Source organism: Candoia aspera, chromosome 3 (genome assembly GCF_035149785.1).
Source record: "Candoia aspera isolate rCanAsp1 chromosome 3, rCanAsp1.hap2, whole genome shotgun sequence".
NCBI classification, from domain to species: domain Eukaryota; kingdom Metazoa; phylum Chordata; class Lepidosauria; order Squamata; family Boidae; genus Candoia; species Candoia aspera.
Window position 1 is genome coordinate 695283 of NC_086155.1, and position 20720 is coordinate 716002.

Sequence of the window (20720 nt, forward strand, 5' to 3'; positions counted from 1 at the left end):
TGGTTTCATGAGTGCTTCAGGAAAAAAAAAAGTGGTGGGGGAGTACAAATGGAGGACCACATCATCTGGACCCCCTCCCCCCCAAAATTCACCAGAATGTCTGCCTGGTGGAAGCTTAGCCTGCAGCACCTGAGGAGTCCCAGACCACTGAGCATCCCTTGGGCTCAGCCTGTGACTCAGGAGGGCCAGGCAAGCAATGCTTTGCTCCCAGACAGCGTGGGTGAGGCTTCCCTCTCCCTCCCTGCTCCTCTCCAAGGTGTCTCATGGGAAAATTCCCAGATGGAAGGAGAGAGAGAGAAAGTGGGGGGTGACTCTGCCTTCCAAGGCCAGCTCAGCCTTTTGGCTGGAGGGGAGCCTTTGTGCCATCGGCGTTGTGTTTCTCTGGGTAGCGGGGTGGGGGGCTCTGGATAGCCAGCGGGGGGGGAGCTCAGCACGGAGCAGAAACTAGGTATATCAGGCTATCGGGTGAGCTACATTTGTTTGGGGCCAGCAGGATGTGAGCGTGGCCACAATGTCTTGTTCATCCAGGCTTTTCAAGTTTAGCATGTTGGGCATTCGATAGACACGTGACTTTCCCAGGCCCTTGTAGCCTAGGCCTCCGGGGGTGGGGTGGGGGCAATCCTACTGGTGTCTCTATGGGAGCCCTCGTGTCTGCTTTCGTGGTCTATTCCCAAATTCTGCCCGTGTGCAGAACATGATTCGGTTTCCACCTCTTCTCCAGTCATCCCCGTGGAGCCTGCTTCTCAGGGTCCCCTGCAAGAGCACCCCTGTTTTGCTGAGTGCCTCTTCTCCACTTCCCCAGGGCCAGCGCCCCTCTCACTGTCACTGTGTGCACTGAGGGGCGGCAGCTGTGACTTTGCCTCTCAGCGTCTTTCACACAGGGGGGGGGGGGCGCTGCCAGTCGGATGTTGAGACAGAGGATTTCCACACTCATTTCCTACATGAGCTCATCCATAACTGAGAGCCCTGGCAGCTTTGGTCACTATTCCCCGTGAATGGCCGGGACCGGCCTCTTTGCCTGGCCAGGCAGAATACTGGGAAGAGTCGGGAAGGCCAGAGGATCTGGCTGCCAAGGTGGGTTGGTAGCCTGGTGTAAGGCCTGGGAGAAGTTCTCGGGGAGAGGGGAGAGGAAGCCCACTCACTGGATCATTCGTGGCCAAGTCCCCGATGCCCCAAGGAGAGACACGGCCTCATTCCCCCCAAGGTCTTGGGTGAGTATGCAGGTTCTCATCAGACAAAAGGGGAAGAAATCCATGGGAAGTAAGCTGCCACTAGCCTCTGACTCACGGCCATTGTCTTTGACACATGAGCGTTCATAGGGAATTCCCCCACCCCACCCCCGAGAGCAGTGGACCCACCTCTTCTGGGTGCAGGAGAGGACAGGCCTGCTCAGCCTTGTGGTAACTGGGCCTCTGCAGTTGGGAACAGCCTGGACTGCCAGGTGACCTGAGTTGGCCTGCGGTCTCCAGGTGGACGCAATCGGACCAATCCGAGTACTGGTGTGGGTGCTCTCACAAAACGGCTGCACGGGGGCTGCCTGTTCATGAAACTGTGGCTATGGGGGCACTTCTCCCGCTGGCTGCCCTCCCAGGACATTCCCTCCCAGCCGCTTTTAAATTTTTATTTATTACTTACCAAAAAGGAAATGCAAAAAAGGAGGAAAGGAAGAACATATATGAACATTCACCATGCACAGATGATGCAATTAGTCTTTAAGTATAGGTTCGCCTTATACCGTTACTATTTTACATTTAAGTCAGTATACCTAACCTTAAAAGAAGAAGTAATAAAAGAAGCTTATAAAGCAGGGTGCTTTTTTTTTTTGTGGTGCCTGTAAGTCAGACCTGACTGGTGATTCCACGGACAAGTCTGTGTGGTTTTCTTGGCAGTCTTTTTGGAAGCGGCTGGCCCTCGCCGCCTTCTTCCCAGGGCTGAGAGCGCACGACTGGCCCACAGTCACCCACCTGCTCCTGTGCCTAAGTCAGGACTAGGGCTCATAGCCTCACCACTCCTAATTTTGCACCTGAATCACTAGACCAAACTGGCTGCAATGAAGCAGCATAAGGAGCCCTAATCTGAGTTCCAGAAAGCTGACAGACCAAACTTGGGTTGGATGGATCAGTTTGGGCAGACGGACTCTTTTGCCTGCCAGTGCCTAAACAGCCCTCCAGCTGAGGCTCCCGCTGCTGAAGGCTGGTGTGGAGACCAGCAAGTCTTTCAGCCATTGATCGGACCGATGAAGAATGAGTCTCCTGCCCTTTAATAGCACCCTTCTTGCAACGGTAGGAGCATGCAGTACCCATTTCCTTATCCCTTTGTTAGTTTCCACACCGCTGGCACTTACTTCAAAAGAATGTGAGCACCTGCAGAAGCCAGTGAATCTTCCAAAGCAAAGTGCGAAAGAACACCAAGCCGAAAGAGAGCCGTACGGCACAAGGGACCGTGGCCTTTGGCTTACGACATGCCAGCTCCCCTTCCTTTAATTAAATTGTTCTCTTAAAATGTAACGAATTATACAAAACAAGGAGCCTGGAGCCTCCTGGGTGCCACCCTGGGGACTCCAAATGTACAAACGTGGATGATCGATGTTTTTTAGGGTGCTAAACAAAACCAGGGACCTTACCATGTTCAGCAAGTTGCGGGGTGAGGATGCTGGTGGACAGCTCCTCTTCAAAATGTGGAATGTAGCGGGAGATGGATCATTGGACAAGTTGTTCAGAGCACTGTTGGCTCAGGGTCACATCAAGCAGAACCAGGGCTGGTTCCCAGTTTTTCCTCCTAGTCTAGTCTAGTCTAGTCTAGTCTAGTCTAGTCTGTTGTTGTGTGTGTGTACACAGACCCACACACACACGTATGAAATCACACAGCCTTCCAGAAAAGATCTCCGAGTCACAGCACCACAAGGAGAATCAGCCATCTGCCCGGCTCCATCAGCTGGCAAGGAGGACATCCAGAACGCAGGGTGGGGCATGCAGAGAAGCCAGGTGGGTCATTGTGGGGCAAGTGATGCTCCCCCTCCCCCGCAGCAACACTCCCGCAGACCCAGTACCCCTCCTGCCCTCCCGCTCTGAAGCTTCAGAGCTGGGCTGCTTTGGGCTGGCCTGCCTACAGCCTTGCTGCGGTCCAAGGCCCTCTTGCACTGGTTCCAAGGCTGGGCTGGAAGAGCTGCCTGGCAGCCCTCCTGCCTCTGCCCCCCGCCTTCTTGTTGGATGCTCCCCTTGAAGGACCGCTCAGAAGCTGACAGATGGCTTTGAGACGAGATTGGCCCTAACACAGGGCTGGATGCTTCAGGCGTATATTCTCCTCCCTTGTTTTAACAAAGGCCCAGCGGGGGTGGGGGCAGGGGGGCAGCTTAGCTTTCCGCAAGGAAAGGATGCAGAGCCACACTGATGTGCTGTGCTTCGGTAGATCAAAATATGGCCATCCAGCTAGGTTTTATGTTACCTGCCTGCTTGGGAGCTTGGTGGCCTTTGATGGCTGGTCAGCCTTCTAACACGTGGGAGTGGGAGAGTCTGCCCTGTCTCCTACGCTTGAGAGCCGGTGGGCGGTGTTGAACGTGATCAGCAGCCCAAGGGAGGGTGCAGGCAGGAAGGCCATGGAGGGTCCCCTCCTCCACGTGCGGACTCTTGGCCCTTCCCCCAACTGCCCTGGGGATTCCTGAACTTCGATCCGTTTCTGCTTCACCATTTACTGGTGTGTTTGTTAAAATGTCCTTAATGGGCCACAGCATCAGAGGGGCGTTTCACAGCCGAGGCATGCCCTGCACAGCAGTGGCATGTTGGAGCGAAGGGGGGAAAACGTTGCCACTTTCCCAGCACTGCAGGGCACCCCTCCTTCTCGCAGAGGCCATGACTGCCCCCCCCCCCCGCTGCTGCTTTTGCCAGGAAGCAGGGAGAAGCACAAGCTTCCTGCTTCTCATGGTCCTGGGGCCCCTTGCAAATGGGGCAACCCCTTCTGCCATCCATGGGCAGGAGGTCAGGGCGCAGCAGTGGGAGAAGTGGGGCTGAGCCAGCCCCACAGCAGAAGGATGGGGTGGACCCTCCTTCCCGGAGGTCTCTGATTCCCAGCTGCAGCTGGGGCAGAACCGAGCCCACTGCCCAGGAAGCAGTGGCATGCAGGCCTCGCTCTTCCCTCCCCTTCCAGAAAGGCTTGGGGCCTGAGGGGCGCACAAGCTGCATGGAAAAGGGCAAAAGAGATTAAGGAAGAGCGGCCCACCAGGCTGGGGGTGGGGGGGAGTTCCTATCCTGGCCTTCCCCTAAACCCAGGCACACCAGACTCACGAGGCAGAATCCAGCCAACCCACATTCTGGGTCCCTCGGTGGCCTCCAGGTTGCTCCAGCGGAGGCAGCTCCATCCTGGGCAGGGGGAGGCAGCACCCTTCTCTCTGCAGGACCTGCTGCTGATAGTCCCAGAGCAGCGGGCATCAACACCCACAGCCCTCAATCCTCTGCTCCCATGAATCCACTAACTACACACTGTGCGAGGGAACCCCAGTGGGCCCTCCCTGGCAAGACCAGGACCAGGCGGGATCTCTCCCTGGTGAGCAAAAGGCTGGGCCCCCCAGGAGTGCTGCCCTAGCAGCCCCTGGACGAAAAGGCTCCGAAGTGCCCATGAGGAGGTGGCAGCAGAGAGGCCCCGCAAAGGCTTGTGGCTCCTGGGCCCAGCTGCGACTGCAGCAGCAGAAGAAGTGCCAGCCAGCAGTCTCCCCCCGACTGGGCCTGCAGAGGGAGGGAGGGCTGAAGCCGAGGGGCCCGGTGGGGTCTCCATGCAGACTCTGCCACCCAGGCCTGGTCTTCAGCAAGGGGCAGAGTGCAGGTAAGCAGTGCAAGGCACGCGGGCTTCTCATCATCCCCACCCAGCACGGCCCCTAGCACCCAGCGCTGCAGAGACAGTCTTGGGGCGACATGGCACAAAGCAGACTTCCCCAACAGCAGGCAAAGTGTTTATTTAGCATGTGGCTGTCTCTTTAGTGTAGGACAGGCAACACAGTAAACTTCATATTAACACAGTGTCAGGCAACATCAGCAATAATGCAGTATAATGATCAATATGTCTCCTAATGCCAGGACAACCATAAGATAAATCTTGAACAACAGAGAAAGTTGTTCTGGCTTTAGAAAGGTCCTGTGAAAAACAGCCTTTTAAGGGCCCTTTGGAATTTTTTTCCTTGTTTTATTACATTGTTGTAAGTAACACATTGTATTATTCTGATACAGTGGTTGACTAGAGATTAATACTCTAATGTCTAGATAACTTAAAGCTTCCAAGATAGAGAAAAAAAAAAGGTTTGTATCAGTGTTAATGTTAATAAGCATGTTATTTACATCCAAAGCTAAATATAGCATTAATAAACAACTGCAAATTACATCAAAATATTTGTTGTACAATAAATGTTTCTGTCTTAAGCTGAATAGTTAATACTAAGGTCTCCACTGTATTGTTATTGTTTGTGCATGTTAAGAGAAAAAAATATAGACAGAAGAAAACAAACAACAAAAAGAAAAAAAGGTTTGTTTAAAAAAAAGGCTATTTGGTTTCTAAGGTCCTTTTTGTGCCTCTACTAATTTGCAGTGTTTATAAACATTTAGGACCCCTTAAAGCCAAACTGTAAGCGTACATATTTGACATGCTGCATGATCTATTGCGCGCCTGTGAACTATTCTTGCTTAAATTTGGTTAAACTTCTGCTGTGAATATATTCCGTTCGTTTTGCCATCCCTGCGTATGTGGTCTGTTGGATTTCAAGAGTTTGCACTCCAGATTGACATTCTGGGGGTGGGGGAGGGAAGTCTAGGGTGGCCTCCCAGCCTTCCACTCCCCCAGGCCCTTCTCTCTGGGGCTGAGACATGAAGGCCCCCGTCTGCTCACAGGCCGAGGCTTGAGGCCCGATTCTGAGCTTGCCTTGTCTCAGATCTGGTTCCGGAGTGGGCAGAGAGATGAGGGAGCAGGGAGCAATTATGCACTATGGCTGCCCCCACCCCTAGCACCCCTAGTTGTGCTCCCCTCGCCACACAGATCCCCCCCCTCCAAGGCAGGGCAGAAAACAATTCCCCTCTCCAGGCTGGACTGTGGGTTGCGGGAAGGGCCAGGGCTGGGACCTTCCCTAGCAGCAGCCCCAGACCCCAGGCTCAGCTGGCTCCAGGGGTCCTTGCCAAGACTGACGGAGGTCACCTCAACCCAGCCACTGGCCTCCAGCCCAGCCTTGCGGTTCTGGCTTGTTTTTCCACAACGTGCAGATCCCTCGGTGTTGCCAATTAACCTGAGTGATGAATCAGCCCCTCGGCATGCAAGATGCCAGAACCAGCGGTGGGGGCTGCAAAGGAGCAGGGAAGAGGGGAGACAGCCGGGTGTCTCTTGGGGTCAAGGAAGGTCAGTCCGGCTCTGAGGTCCCAAGGCCCCTTCCTCATCTCGGCAGCGGCTGCTGCTGGGCCTGGGCTGCTTTTCTCACCTTCTGCACATGACCCAGGGCACGAGCTGACAGAGGAGGGGATCAAGACTGGCCTTCCCTGACAGGGAAACTGAGGCCACTTGGCTCAGTGAAGGGACCTGCCAAGTGGAGAATGCAGGGTGGGGGGCTTCTTAACCTGGGTATTTACGCAGTCAGCATGCTTCCGGTCTCCCAGGAGACAGACACCTTGGGGAAGGTGGCCCATTCTCGGCTTCTTCAGTTCCTCGGCAAGGGGGAGGAAGTCACAGGTTCTCTTCAGGTGGCCTGGTTGTCTCACTGGCCTGTTTGGGAGCTGATGCCACACATGGCCTTCAAATACTCCCAGGCGACACAGGTCTCCCACTGCAGGGAAGGCAATCAGATGCCGCAGGAGGGGCTGAAACCCCTTCTCTGCAGCCCTTGGAGCTCCAGCCAACCACCCTTGTGAAACAGTGTGGCATTTTCTGCCCTTCTGAGGCAGTTTATCGTGTGAGTCCCAGCAGAAGCAAAGCTTGCTAGAAATGCACAATCAGGAAAACCTCTCCAGCTCACTCCCCATGTCAAAGCAAACAACAGAGCCTCCCCCTCCTTTGTGCAGATGCAGTTTCCTTAACAGCGTTCCCAAAATACTAAAAATGTGGCCACAGGCTCTGAGCCCTGCAGCTCCCTGGCCTAAACAAACCACTTAGGTTGTTCAGGGGGTTGTTCCTGGAAGGTGGGGTGGCACCCAATTAGCCCCTTGTCTTTCCTTTAAAAGCTGCAGGCCCCCTCACAGCTGAGTTTGGGGCAGCAGCCCCTTCAGGGAGAGGGAGGCCCTGCAGGAGCCCTGCCCTGGCAAAACCACTTGCGACCCCCTGTACCCGAGAGGGGGCTGGAGAAGCTGTGAAGCAAGAGCCACAAAGCCGGGCCCATTCCGGGCAGCTTTGCGCAACCTCCGATGAGGCAAGGCTCCAGTGAGCCAGCCCGGTTGGCAGAGCGCATCCTCTTCAGGGGGCTCCTAATAAGGCAACTGTTCAGGAGGGCTGGAGGGGAGAGGGAGGCATGGCCAGGTTGGGCGCTGGGAGCCAAAGGCCAGCCCAGGAAGCAGGAAGGCAAGGGAAGCACAAAGTGCATTATGCTTTCTCCGAATGAGACCTCCCTCCATATGCACGCTGCATCTGAGGAAGTGGCACGGGCTGGAGAAAATGCCCTAACTTAGGGGGGGGGGGCAAAGCTCCTTGCTGGTTTTGATGCCCCCTAGAGCCAGTTTCCACCTGCAAGGAGGCCTCCTGGATGCCATCTTCCGCAGAGGACCAGAGAAGGAAGCTAAATTGAGAGAATGCAGGGGGCCAGGAGAAACGGGAAGATGTTTAAATAAAACTATTAAAAATAAACTGCGGCAGAACAGGATTCATTGCCTGTTTCGGCAGCAGTCAGGCAGGAAGGGCCAGAGGTCAGGCAGCGGAGCCCCCAGGCACTGGGCCAGTCTCCCTTACTCACCAAGGGGGTACTCTGGTGGTGCCCAGCCTTACCCAGCCACAGAGCTTGTCCTCTCCACCAGGCAGAGAAACCACCGGAGGGGCTGTTCTGCACAGAGAAGGGAAGCAGGCAAGTGTGGGGAGAGCAGCCCCCTCGACAGCCAAGCTCTACTTCTGGGACAACTCTATCCGGGGATGAGCCGCAGCAGCAGGGCTCCCCCCAGGCAGCAGGCAGCCCCGCGACCGGCCAGCCCCACCCGGAAACCGGGGATACAGATCCTGGGGCGGAACCGCTTCTCCGCAGAAGCCCCGGGGATAGTCGAGGCACGACCCCGCTCACCCCAGGCTCACAGAGAGGCCCGAAGCTCAGCGGGTCCTTCGGGGCCGCCCTCTGCTGCCGAAACACCCTCGCCTGCACCCACGGGCCCCGGGCGCTTCCACCCCGCGCCCTGCAAGGCAGCCTGATGGGACGAGCCACGGTTTGCTCAGTCGAGTTTCTTCGAAGGCGCCACAACGGGCTGGCCTCACACGAAGCCACAAAGCATGGTTTGCAAAACACAGTGGCTGAGATCGCACGACACGCAGCCCACGGCCCAGGCACTGGCCGGCTTCATCTGCTTCGCCCGCCCAGCCACGGACCGTAGCGATGAACACCCAGTCCCGGGCAGCCAGACCAGCATCTGCTGACGGCGCCCGGCCGGCCGCGTGCGCGCTCCGGGCGCAGCAGGAAGCCGACTCGGGGGGACTCGAGCGACGCCGAGGGGGCCAGAGGCCCCCGCGCCCCCCGCCGCAAGCCCAGCGGAGCCCACGTGCCCCCGGGCTGCTCCTTCGCGGCCGGCCCCGCCCCTGCCCGCGGAGGCCCCTCCCCTCACGTGACACGCGGCCAAAGCCGAGGGACGCTTCCGCGGACGTCGACGAAAAGTAGACCCTGGAGAAGCGCGGCATCCGCGGTGCCTCCTGCAGAAGTAGTTCCAGCAGCAGCGATGTCAGCGACGGAGAGGCCCGAGGGCCGGATCCCTCCGCCGGTTGAGAGAAGCGGCAATGGCGTCTTCGCGGGTGCCGGAACGGAACGTGCGGCTGCCGACGGAGCGCCCGGCGCCCGGCGGCGGACCCGCTGGCGGTGAGCCGGCGGTGGCGGGGCCGCGGGTGCCGCTGCCCGTTGCCCGCCGGCCGCGGGGCGAGGGGCGCCTGGCAAGATGGCGCCGGCCGAGCAGGGCGCAGGCAGCGCCAGGGGCAGCCCGCCTCGGACAGGCCCCGCGGAGGGCGGGAAGGCGGGGCGGGCGGATGCGCGCGGGGCTCCGAGGGCGGGACCCCTCCTCTCCCCTCCGCCCCTCGGCGCGCCCGCTCGCTCCGGCCGGACATGGCGGGCCGGGCCCCGCGGCCCCCCGCGCCCTCCCCGGCTGACGGCGCGCCCCCCCGCAGGTCCGGCCACGCAGGCGGAGAGCGGCGGCGGCGAGGCCCCCGGACCCGGGCGACGGGAGGAGCCCCCGGAGCGCGGCCCGGGCGCGGGATCCTGCGCGGCGGCGGACGGCGGCGACGCGCCCGGCCCGGCGGCGGATGAGGCCGCGCTGCCACCGCCGGACTCGTCCCCGGCGGCGCCACCCCCTCGGCGCCCCGAGCAGCCCCCGCAGGGTGAGCCGCCCCGCGCCCTCCCCCGCTCCGCCCGGGCAGGCGGTCGCGGCCCGCGGGAATGGCATCGCGCCGGTTCCCTTGCAGGCGCCGCGGCGGACGGAGCGGCGGGGCGGCCCGGGCCGGAGAGCCCCGAGGAGCTGATGGAGGTGGTGGTGGTGCAGCGCTTCCAGTGCCGCCGGTGCCCCTTCCGCAGCGCCTCCCGGCAGACCCTGCTGCGGCACGTGCAGGAGCGGCACCTCGCGCCAGGTGGGTCTGCGCGGCCCCCGGGGGCGCCGGGCGGGGGGCGGCCCCGCACTCGCGGCTGTGGCTGAGGCTGAGGCCCGCTCCCTCTGCCCTCAGGGGCCGCCGCGGGCCCGAAAAGGGGCCGCCCGCGCCCGGGGGCTCCAGTGCCAGACGCGCCGGGCAGCCAGAAGGACCAGGAGGACCAGGAGGAGGAGGAGGACGACGACATCGTGGACGCCGGCGCTATCGACGACCCCGAAGGTACGACGTGGCCGGATGTGGGTGGGCGCCCCCGGCCTGCCATGCGCTGCTGCCGGTGCCCATCGTTGCCCCTCTGCAGTTGACAGCGACTATAATCCGGCAGAGGATGAACCCCGAGGTCGTCTGCCCAAGATCGGCCGCCCGCTCCCCACTTCCCCTGAGCAGCGACTGCGCCGACGCCCTGGGAGACCCCGCAAGTTCCCTCGCCTGGAAGCCCCCCTTCAGCCAGAAGGTAAGCAGAAGGTGAATGAGGATGGCCACCTCCCAGGGGCAGGGATGGGCAGGAAAGTGGCAGCGAGGCGGCAAATACGCACCTGGGCTGCCTGGAGTACGGCTCCATCTTGGGAGGCAGGAGCCAAATCCCTGGGGGGGTTTCCAGGCTTCTTGCTTGTCCCCACTTGGCAGGGCTGCTCCTCTGTGCAGAACGGCTGGCTCAGCAAGGATCCTGCCGGGTGGGCAGTGGCTGGAGAGGGGCTGAGGGCTGGTGTCATGAGGGCCTCACTGATGGCGCCCTGGCAGGTGGGCAGCAGCCAGCCCTTGGGGAGGGAAGTCAGAGCACCCTGGTTTCTCCCTTCAGAAGGAAGACATTCTGCTGCTTGCAAATGGGGTTCCGTGCAGGATTTCGCATGTTGCCGTCCTTTGCACATCTCTGTACGCTTTTCCTGCCACGCCCAAATTGATTCAGCCAGTGAGACTTTGCCAGTTAATTTTCTGGCCTTGACAGCTTCTGGTACCAGCTTTCTCTCATTTCGGAGACTTTATTAGACGTCATCAGCTGGGCCAGCTCTGGAGGGAAGCTTTTGACTCTGACAGCACGTTTGCTTTTCCCCACGAGGACCTGCTTTTCTCTTGCCGTTCTGTCCCCAGACGGGTCAGAGCAGAGATCCCGCCGGGGAGCGGCTGCTCCCCACCTACAGGAGGGGATCTGCAAATCCCAGAGGTGGACGCTCACTGGGTTTTGTCCAGCAGCCAGCCCTTCGCGTTCCCTTTTGCCATTGGCCACAGCTGCTTTGGAGGCCCAGGGCTCCACAGCAGTCAGACAGCGTTGTAGGTGCCCCGGCTTTGACCGGTGCACCCACTGCTGAAACATTCCCTTGGCAGGCGGTGAAGCGGAGCCAGCTGCCTCCTCGCCAGGTGTCTCCCGGGGGGGTCCGCAGATCTCCGAGGCAGCTGGCCTTTGTCTCCAGGGCTCCGTCCCTGCAGGCGGCAGCAGCAGCCTTGGGGAAGTGGCCGTGAGCCAGTCTGATTCGGAGAACAGGGACCCATCCTCCCGCAGCGAGTCTGATGCAATGCCCCGCCGGCGAGGCCGGCCCTCCCACCGGTTCCTGGGCAAGAAGTACCGCAAGTACGTGGGGCAAAGGTGAGGGGCGGGGCGGCTCCTGCAGGAGCCGGCGGACAGCGGTCAATTGGGCGGGCGCCCCGGCGGTGAGTGCCTCTGCGCCTTCCTGCAGGTACTGCTATAGGTCTGCCAAGCCACTGATGCGCCCCTTTCTGTGCCGGATCTGCGGTTCCCGCTTCTTGACGCACGAGGACCTGCGCTTCCACGTGAGCTCCCACGAGGCTGGAGACCCCCAGCTCTTCCGCTGCCTGCAGTGCAGCTACCGCTCCCGGCGCTGGTCCTCCCTGAAGGTGAGCCCCGCTCCCCCTCCCGCTCCCCCTCCCAGCGGGAAGCCATCGTTGCTGGAGCCTCAAGCCTTTCCTCTGCCTCCCGCAGGAGCACATGTTCAACCACGTGGGCAGGAAGCCCTACAAGTGCGAGGAATGCGACTACACCAGCGTGTACAAGAAGGACGTCATCCGCCACTCGGCTGTGCACAGTCGCGACAAGTGAGTGCTAAGCGGGCTCCGGTCGCATCCGCCAGATGGCTCTGCGGGACCCTCTGGGTTTGGCCTTGTGCGGCAGCCGAGCTCAGCAGCGTCTCCCTCTTGTTTTCCGATTTCATTCTTTTGTTAAGTTTATACACTGCCTACCTCACTATAAAGGTGACTCTGGGCAGTTTACAGACAAAAGTTAAAAAACCGTTATAAAAGTTAAAAAATAGAAGAAGATAAAGGATGGAAACTAAAAGGCAGAGAGGGCGTCCTTAAGGCACCAGCCACGCCCAGGCCTGCCCTTCACTCTTGGGCCCCCAAGCTAGTTGACAGAGCTCTTCCAGAAGGCCAGCCTCACCTCCGGGGGCAAGATGCTCCACAGGGCGGGGCCACGGTAAAAAAGGCTCTCCTCCTCCACCCCGCCAGTCGGAATTCCCTAGCCAACAGGGTTCGCGATTTGCCCTTCCTGCCAGACGGGCCAGTGTGATAGGGATGAGACAAACCCACTTTCCTTCCACGCTTTGTTTCAGGAAGAGGCGAGCTGACCCGGTAAGCAGGGGGCTTCATGCCTGGCACTCCTTCCTGGCTGGCTGCCCATCCGCTCCCCCTCCTCCTCCTCATGCCTGCCTTGAGAGTAGCTCCTGGATCAAGAGGGAGGCTGCAGGCATGAACCTTTTTTGGAAGTGGGCTAAACTTGTTTCCGGGCGTCACTGGCTGTCCCTTGCAAAGAGGGCTTTTCCCTCCCCCGAGCCCCTCCAGGTGGCGGCCCCCGGCAGTCTCCCCTCCTCCCTCCCTCCCTCCCTCTCCAGGCCCCCAAGCGGAGCTCCTTCCCTTGCCCGGTGTGCAGCCGGGTCTACCCGATGCAGAAGCGGCTCACCCAGCACATGAAGACCCACAGTTCGGAAAAGCCCCACATGTGCGACAAGGTGGGTGTGGGACAGCCGGGGCCGCGGGGCGATGCCAAGCCTGGCACCCCGCCTGATGCCAGCGGGCCTCTGCTGTCTTGCAGTGTGGGAAGTCCTTCAAGAAGCGGTACACTTTTAAGATGCACCTGCTGACCCATATCCAGGCTGTCGCAAACCACAGGTGACCTTTTCGAGCAGGGGAGTGCGGAACTGCAGGTCCCCTGGGCTGCCTTGTGACCACGGTCTCCCCCGGGCAGGTTCAAGTGTGAGTTCTGCGATCACGTTTGTGAGGACAAAAAGCTGCTGCTCAACCACCAGCTCCTGCACATCAACGACCGGCCCTTCCGCTGCAGCCTGTGCTCCTATGCCACCGTCCGCGAGGACTTCCTGCTCTCCCACGTGGCAGTCAAGCACACAGGTGTGGGGAGGGCGGAGTGGGACAGAGCGGGGCTGGGTGCCGGCCTCCAGCAGGCCTCAGGGGGGAGCTGCCTGGGGCCCCGCCAGACCTCCGTGCAGGGCTGCCCCAGCCTCCCACATCCCCATCAGTGGCTTTCAGTGGGAGAACACCAGGCTTGGAGCCTTCTGGAGAAACGGGCTGGGGGTGGCAATGGCTTGCTTGTTAGCGCCCACCCCCCCTGCCCCGACAGTCCTTGAGCATCCAGTTCAGCTCCTTCCTGGGTACTCTCACGTGGCCTGCTGACCTCCCGTGGTTTCCATAGGCTGAGCTGCAATTTCTGCCTGCGATCGAGTGGTTGCATTCAATAATAATAATAATAAATTGAATTTATATGCCGTCTGACTCCCGGCAACTCTGGGCAGTGTACAATTGTTAAAACATTTAAAAACAAAGAACAATACCAAAAGCACAAAAGCGACACAAGACAAAAAACAACAAAGGTAACAACAACAGAAAGGAAGAAGAGGGGCCAGTCCGAAGGCGTGGGAAAAGAGCCTTTAAGGACTTTGAGGCCCTTTAAAATCACAGTAGGGTGGGAGCCATTCCAATTTTGGGGAGGAACCTCATTCCAGAGGGCAGGTGCTGCTGTAACCCTTGAGAACCCCAGCCAGACAGACAGACAGCCTTGTGGCGAGGAGGGCTGCGCGATGAGTTCAGCAGCCTCCCAAGGGCCATCCTCTAGCCAAAACGGTGAGGGGCGTGTTTGACCGCATTGGTACCATCTGCGCAGTACTGAAAACAGGCAGAGTTGTGTCTCAGGAAGCCCCATATGGTGTTCTTAGTCTTGGGGTATTCTTGTGTGAGGTTACAAATTGGGAGGTTTGTGCCAGCCCTCCACCTGGTTGGCCTCAAGCCGGGGGGGGGGGGCACATTGAGGCGGGGTGCTTGCTCCTCCTGCCTGGGCTGGGGGGCAGCAGGCAGGCTGGCCCAGCCTCTGCTGCCATCCACCTGCAGGTGGGAAGCCCTTCGCCTGCGAGCTGTGCCACTTCACCACCAAGCACAAGAAGAACCTGCGCCTCCACGTGCAGTGCCGCCACCCGGAGAACTTTGAGGAGTGGGTGCAGCGCCACCCGGAGGAACCCCCCTGCCGCCGCCGCCCCTTCTTCACCCTCCAGCAGATTGAGGAACTGAAGCAACAGCACAGCCAGGGTCAAGCAGAAGCTGCCGTGCCCGGTCCACCTGTGAGTGCCCAGGCCGGTCCCCATCCTCTTCTGGCTGTGGCTGTGGCTCCAATCGCTCAGCTCATTGTTCCCAGCAGGTGGCTCCCCAACCAACACAAGGACCCCCCGGCCCTTCCCAGGAGCACTTGGAGGGCGCTGCCCTTCTCTATGAGCCAGGTTTGTGCCAGGGGCTGCCAGGAAAGGGGGAAGGGGTCCCGCCACTCATTCTCGGGTGGGGAGGCAGAGCCCCCAAGAGATGAGCAGGCTTACAGCTGTGCCCCCAGCCCTTTTTATGGGTCAGGGCTTGTGACTTCACGAGGGCAGGATTGGCCTAGTGGTCCCGGTCCAGGTTGCCCCATGTTCTGGGTGCCCAGGCGCCTTTGCCCTTTGTCCCGTCCTCAGATCTGGGTGCCAGGGCTGGCAGAGGGAAAAAACTGCATGGCTTCCGGGGACTTTGGCAAAGAGGCAGCGCTGCGTTCCAAGGGGCATTTCTGGCTCTGGTTGAGCAGCCCCTCCCATTTTGGGCAGGTGCTAAGAGAGAGGAGCCAGGTGGGGGATGTCTTTAGAGAACAGCTCAAAGGTTGTAGAATAGGAGTGCAGCGCTTAACTGTGACCCCTTTCTCTTCCCCCCAGAGGCGGAGGGCACAGCGGAGCTGGCCACGCAGACTGCCCTGGACCTTCTGCTGAACATGAGCGGCCAGCGGGAGCTGCCAGCCAGCGCACTGGAGGTGAGGTGGGCACTTCCAGCCCCTAGGAGAGTCGGGGGGGCAAAACCTCGGCCTGACCTGGCTCTGCTTTCCCACAGGTGGCTGTGGTGAAAGCTGTGAAGAAGGGCTTCTCCGAGGGTCCTGGGTCCCAGGGCCAGGAGGAGGAGGAGGAGGAGGAGGAGCTGCAGGCCAGCGTCCTGACTCTCCAGGTGACTGAGCAGAGGGAGGCCCTGGTGCAGGAGGCCCTCGTCCAGCCCTCCGCGGGTGGCTCCGAGCTGCAGCAGATCGCTGTTCCCTTCTGCGGCCCCTCTGAGTATGCCGTCGTCACCCCCAGCGGGGAGGTTGCCAGTGTGCTCTACAGGTGAGCCTTCCTCATGGGAGGGGTGGTGCCTTCTGTGCAGGGTGAGGTCAGAAGAGCCTCTTGAGGACGCACCGAGTTGCTTCGGCTCCCCTTCTCTGCCATGTCCTTTGAAAGGGAGAGCTCCGTTGTCCGATCTCTCTTGGCAGCAAGGAGGAGGCACCTGGTGAAACCACGCAGACTGTGATGCAGGACTCCCTGAAGGGCCCTGCAATTCTGGAGGGCCCCCAACCGCTGCCACCAGCTTCTGCAGAGGTGAGCAGGGAGCCCTGACCCTGAAGGCTTCTGTGCTGCTTCCCATGGAAACAGTCGGGAGCAGCTCACTGTGAAAAAGGCAGCCGCAGCCGAGCACTTGCTGCATTATGGGGGAAGAGGCAGCCGTGGGCCCTTCCAGGGCACCCGGTCTCTTGGGTGCAGTGCTGCCACCTGTGCCAGGCGGCCTACCCTGGCCTACCATGCCGCTTGGGGTCAGGCACCGGCAGAGGGGGCCCCACAACCGTGATCATTCTCCCCCAGCAGATAAACGGGGAGCTCCTGGAGACTCTGCCGGGCGTCCGTTGGCCCGTAGTGCGTTGCCTGACCTGGCAGGCCCAGGAGCAGCAGGAGCCGGATGCCGGTTGCCCACCAGGCCCAGCTGAGCAGCCCTTGTGCAAGGCCCCCCCCTCCAAGAAATCCCTGCCGGGCAAGGCCCCCCCAACCAAGAAGTTCTCCTGCAAGATCTGCACCGCAACCTTCGCGGGCCGAGCGGAGATGGAGAGCCATAAGAGGGCCCACGTGGGGCCCAGTGCCTTCAAGTGTCCCGACTGCCCGTTCACGGCAGCGGCGTGGGCAGAGGTCCGGGTAGGCGCTTTGCTGGGCCAGGGGGCCAGAACCCGCGGCTTTGGAGCGAGTTGCCTGGTGGAGGCTGCACGTCTTCCTCTGGGCCCTGATGGAGGGGAGGGGGAGTCAGCAGCTGAGCTCCCTCTTAACTCCCGGCTCCTTCCAGAGCCACCTGGACCAACACGCCAGCCTGCGGCCACACAAGTGCCAACACTGCAGTTTTGCTTCCAAGAACAAAAAAGATCTGCGCAGACACACTCTGACGCACACCAACGAGAAGCCCTTTGCATGCTACATATGCGGCCAGAGGTGGGCCGGGACGTCCTTCGGTGGGGGCATCCAGTCTTCGTGGCCAAGGGGTGTTTCCTGCCCAGGCACCTGCTGAGAGCAGAACTGCTTTGCCCGCAGGTTCAACCGGAACGGCCACCTGAAGTTCCACATGCAGAGGCTGCACAGCTCCGAAGGGAGGCCCACCTCTGAACCAGTCCCCGCAGCGCCCCAGACCATCATCCTGAACAGCCATGAGGAAACGCTGGCCACGCTGCAGAGTAGGCACCCGGGCAGGCCTGGGGTTTCCCTTTTCTCTCCACCTTCCGAAAAGGGACTTCTCAAGCTTTGCTGCCCTTGCTCCCGTTCAGGACCGGGGCTGCAGTTCCTGACCCAGGGTGTTGGGGTGGCCCAGGGCCGTCTTGGGGGCACTTGAGCAGAGGCCGGCTGGCACCCCTGACTCCCTTCTTGGCCCCACAGCGGCCCTGCAGTCTGGCCAGGCTGTTCTGGGCCCTGAGAGGCTCCAGCAGGCTCTGGAGCAGGAGCACGTGATCGTGGCCCAGGAGCAGGACGTCCCTGGCCAGGTGAGAACCAGAAGATGCTGGGGTGGCTGGGCAGGGCTCTGGGTTGCCCCTTTGGACTGGGGACAAGCCCCTCCGAGGGGAGACCTTCCTGCCATGAAATTGGCTTATGGTCGGTTTTAAAGGTGCAGAACGAAAGCGGGTGGGTAGTTCAGCCGGGCTAACAAAACGCCAGTTCTGAAAGGCTCTTCGTGTTTATGGAAAATGTCTGGCCTTCGTGTGGACGTCGAACAGAAGGAAGTGGGAGGTAGACAAAGGAGGGGCCCTGTGGTTGTGAGGCCGCTGGTGCTGGAGTCTCTCCCTGCTGCTCAGAATTAGGGCTGGCTTCTTGTCTGTGTGGAAGCCTTTACCTGCTGGCATGTTGGGAGGGCCAGCAGCCTCCCCCCCACCATTTGTCTGTTTCCCCTCGTTCTGCGCCTCTCCCTGTCCAAAAGGGGGCTGTGGGGTCCTGGCCTGGGGCCGGGAGTGAGAGCGCTTCCTTGCAGGAGGAGGCCACCTACATCCAGGAGATCATGGCCACGGCAGACGGGCAGATGGTGCAGCACTTGGTGACCACCGAGAACCAGGTGGGCTGGCCGCAGGGTCGCACCAGGAGGGAGGCACGAGACCTGGCTGCTGGCCTCCAGTGACCGTCCTCCTTCCTCCCAAAGGTGCAGTACATCGTAACTCAGGAGGGTGTCCAGCATCTCCTGCCCCACGAGTACGTGCTTCTGCCCGAGGGCCACCACATCCAGGTGAGCCCCCCCCTCTCCCGGCAGACGGGGGCCCTTCCTCCCCTCCCTGCAAGACCTGCTCTCAGTCCTCGCTGCTGTTCCAGGTGCAGGACGGCCAAATCACCCACATCCGGTACGAGCAGGGCAGCCCGTTTGTGCAGGAGCCCCAGGTATGGAGCGGGCCCCCGGGCGCTGGTGCCGGCGGGGGGGCAAGGCCAAGCCGATGAGGCAGCTCTGATGGGGGTCTCTGGCACGGGGCCCATACCGATGCCTTCTCCCGCAGATCCAGTATGTCCCAGTGTCACCAGGGCAGCAGCTCGTCACGCAAGCCCAGCTGGAGGCCGCAGCACACTCAGCAGTGACAGGTATGGGGGGGTAGGAACAAGGACACCCCCCCAATCAGGAATTTTTACCCAATCTGCAACTTGTCTGGGGAAGGGGAAAGGGAAAGGGTCTGGTTGCCGCTTCTGCCCGAGTGCGCAGGCCTGGCGTTTCCTGGCGCATTTGGTTTCCAGGTTTGCTCTGCATAGCTATGGCCTGGTGGGGGAGGGGAGCTGAATCCTCTGGGCCTCGCCAGTTCTGCCCCGGACAGTTTCACCCCATCTCCAGCCAAGCAGGAGAGGATCGCAAAACGTTCGCTCTCTGCTCTCCAGGCTGTGCAGGTTGGGCCAGATCCTGCTCTTGTGTTCCCTTTTCTCCCTTCCACTGGCTGACAATAGTCAAACGACCCAGTGGCCTCTGCTCTCCGATACTGGGGCTGAAGTCTGAATTGCCTCTACTTACCCTCTCTCCTTCCTCTCTGCAGCGGTAGCAGATGCTGCCATGGCACACGCCCCCTTTGGCACGGAGCCTGTGCCAGAGCAGGCCCACCAACTGCAGCCGGGAGTTCACTATGACATCATCACCCTGGCAGAGTGACCGGCGCTTGCTCCCTAAAGGGTTGGCCTCTTCCTTGGCACTTCTGGGCAGCTAAGATGCTTGGCCGGGGGACCCGCCTTCCCCTCTCCGGATTGTGCCTCCCGCAACTGGCAGGCTTCAGCAGCCGCTTGCACTCGCCCACCCTGGTGTGACCTGGCAGGCCAGGTGGGGCTCACCTTCCCCAGGTGCCTCCAGGAAGTGGAGCACCCGAACCAAAGCTTGAGGAAGCAGCCTCGCCTGAGGACAGCTGTGGTGGACGTTCTCTGAATAAAAAGGGCCCACCAAGTCTGGAAGTCTGGTTGCTGGCCTGTGCCCCTCCCTTCCCCTGCCCTCTTAAGCCCTGCTGAAGTCACCTTGATTGTGGGAGGGGGGAGCCGAGGCTCTTCTCACCCCCTGCCCGAGTTGACCAGACCCCTCTTCCAGGCAGCCCAGGCCCTGCCTGTTCATTTGGCAGAGTTTGCTTGGGATTATAACGGCTTATCCGGGAATTTAACTAGGAGCTTTGCCGTTATCCCGATTGTGTTCCAGCAGGCAAAAAGCCACGTCGCCCTGAGGGCACCTTCAGCAAGGGGCTGGGCGGGGGGCAGGCGCCAGTTGGCACTTTTGTGCCAGCAGGCAGCGGCCCGCTCCCCCCACGCCTGAACCAGAAGCGCCCAGCTGTGGCTCCCTCTGGCTCAGCAACTCCAGCTGTGTCCCAGCAGTGCATTAGCCAAGGGCAGGCGGGATTACCGCCATTATCTGATCGAGCCAGAGCCAGCCCTCCTCTGCTGGGGCAAGGTCGTGCTGCCGGAGGAGGAGGAAGCGGGCCGCAGCTGGAGCAGGGAACTGGGCCTTGCGCCAATCAGGGCCAGGCCGGAGTGCTTGGCCCATTGAGAAGGGGAGCTCAGTGGCCACCGAGCCTGGCCCAGAGCCCCAGTTCTCTGCTGCACTGCCTCCAGGAAACGAAGGGCAGAAGGAAAGGCGGCCGGGCTGGGAATGGGGGCCAGTGGGGGGGGGGTGGCCTTGGAAAGAGCCCTTCCACTCTTCCGGTAGAGCTCCTGCTAGCGAGGTCCTGGGCTCCCTTGGGCTGAGGCCTGGGGGGGCGGGGTTCTGGGTCCCTCCAGGCCCAGTTTGGAGCAGGGGAGGGCGATTTGCTCACCAGGCTGCCCTGAAGTTTGCTTTGTGGGAAGGGGAACTGCGGATGCCCCCAACAGGGTCTGTGCCTGCCCTGCTGCAGAGCACCAGGGCCCGAATGGTTTCTAAAGCTAACTGGCTGTGCATCGTACACCGTTGGAAGTGCAAAGCTGGTGGTTGAATGCCTGGGGGAGGCTTGAACCCCACGGAACAAATGGGCTGCGTACGTCTGAGGAGCCAACAAGGGTGGATTGGCCACGCACTGCCTCTGGTAGTGTCCTAACAGCCAGGAACCACGCCGAGACGAGGAGTAGGTCTCTAGTGTTTATTACTGCTACATTAGACAGAAAATCCTAACAAACTGAAGAAGCGTGGGAAAAATCCAGACAGATAAACCCCAAAGTCAAGGCGGGTCTGATCTGTGTGTCTCTCAATGGCTGCTTAACTCCTCAGTACTACGCATGCGTTTTCCCCCCTGGATAGGGGCCCCCTCCTGCTCACCCTCAGGGCTCATGACAGGTAGCCAACAGAATGGAAAACGTAATAGTTCCCCCACCCTCATAGGTGGAAGTGGAAACCATCTAAGACCAAGTGGGGTGGGTTGCATGTGCCATTCCGAGAGTCCTTAAGCGGAGCACTCAGCTGCCTTTGGGTGACCCTGAGGCACTGCCCGCTGAGGGCCCCCCCCCCCGTACTCAGGCTGAGCGCCTATGGGAAGTGCTCCAGCGGTTGGGCTCGGGCAGGCAGGGGGGGCAGCCTTTGGGCACAGCTGCTGACCCATCTTTTCACCAGAGGAGACCCTCTGCTGGGCCTGAAGCTAAGAGCAGCCCTGTGCCCTGCTCCCAGCTAGAGAGGAGGGAGGAGGTGCAGAGCGGTGGAAGGCGGATTGCTGGGGTCTCCCCGAAGCCTGC

At 60.5% G+C, this 20720-nt stretch overlaps 1 protein-coding gene across 3 annotated transcripts; it reads left to right on the top strand.

Moving 5' to 3' along the window:
* Positions 1-9531: 9531 nt before the first annotated feature.
* On the top strand, positions 9532-18982 carry ZNF335 (zinc finger protein 335). 3 transcript variants are annotated; one of them, XM_063296785.1, is made up of 24 exons: positions 9532-9762; positions 9856-9999; positions 10079-10231; positions 11101-11359; positions 11451-11628; positions 11714-11826; positions 12342-12360; positions 12621-12737; positions 12821-12897; positions 12974-13134; positions 14128-14354; positions 14429-14510; positions 14967-15061; positions 15139-15401; positions 15548-15653; positions 15918-16238; positions 16384-16526; positions 16626-16765; positions 16965-17068; positions 17551-17631; positions 17716-17799; positions 17883-17948; positions 18062-18143; positions 18584-18982. In XM_063296785.1, the coding sequence occupies exons 1-24, from the start codon at positions 9657-9659 to the stop codon at positions 18694-18696; spliced, it is 3234 nt and encodes a 1077-aa protein (XP_063152855.1). In that variant the 5' UTR covers positions 9532-9656; the 3' UTR covers positions 18697-18982. The 3 variants fall into 3 exon arrangements, with proteins under 3 accessions (XP_063152855.1, XP_063152854.1, XP_063152857.1); XM_063296784.1 differs by having other exon boundaries at positions 14432-14510; positions 15915-16238; XM_063296787.1 differs by having other exon boundaries at positions 10103-10231; positions 15915-16238.
* The last annotated feature ends 1738 nt before the right edge of the window (positions 18983-20720 follow it).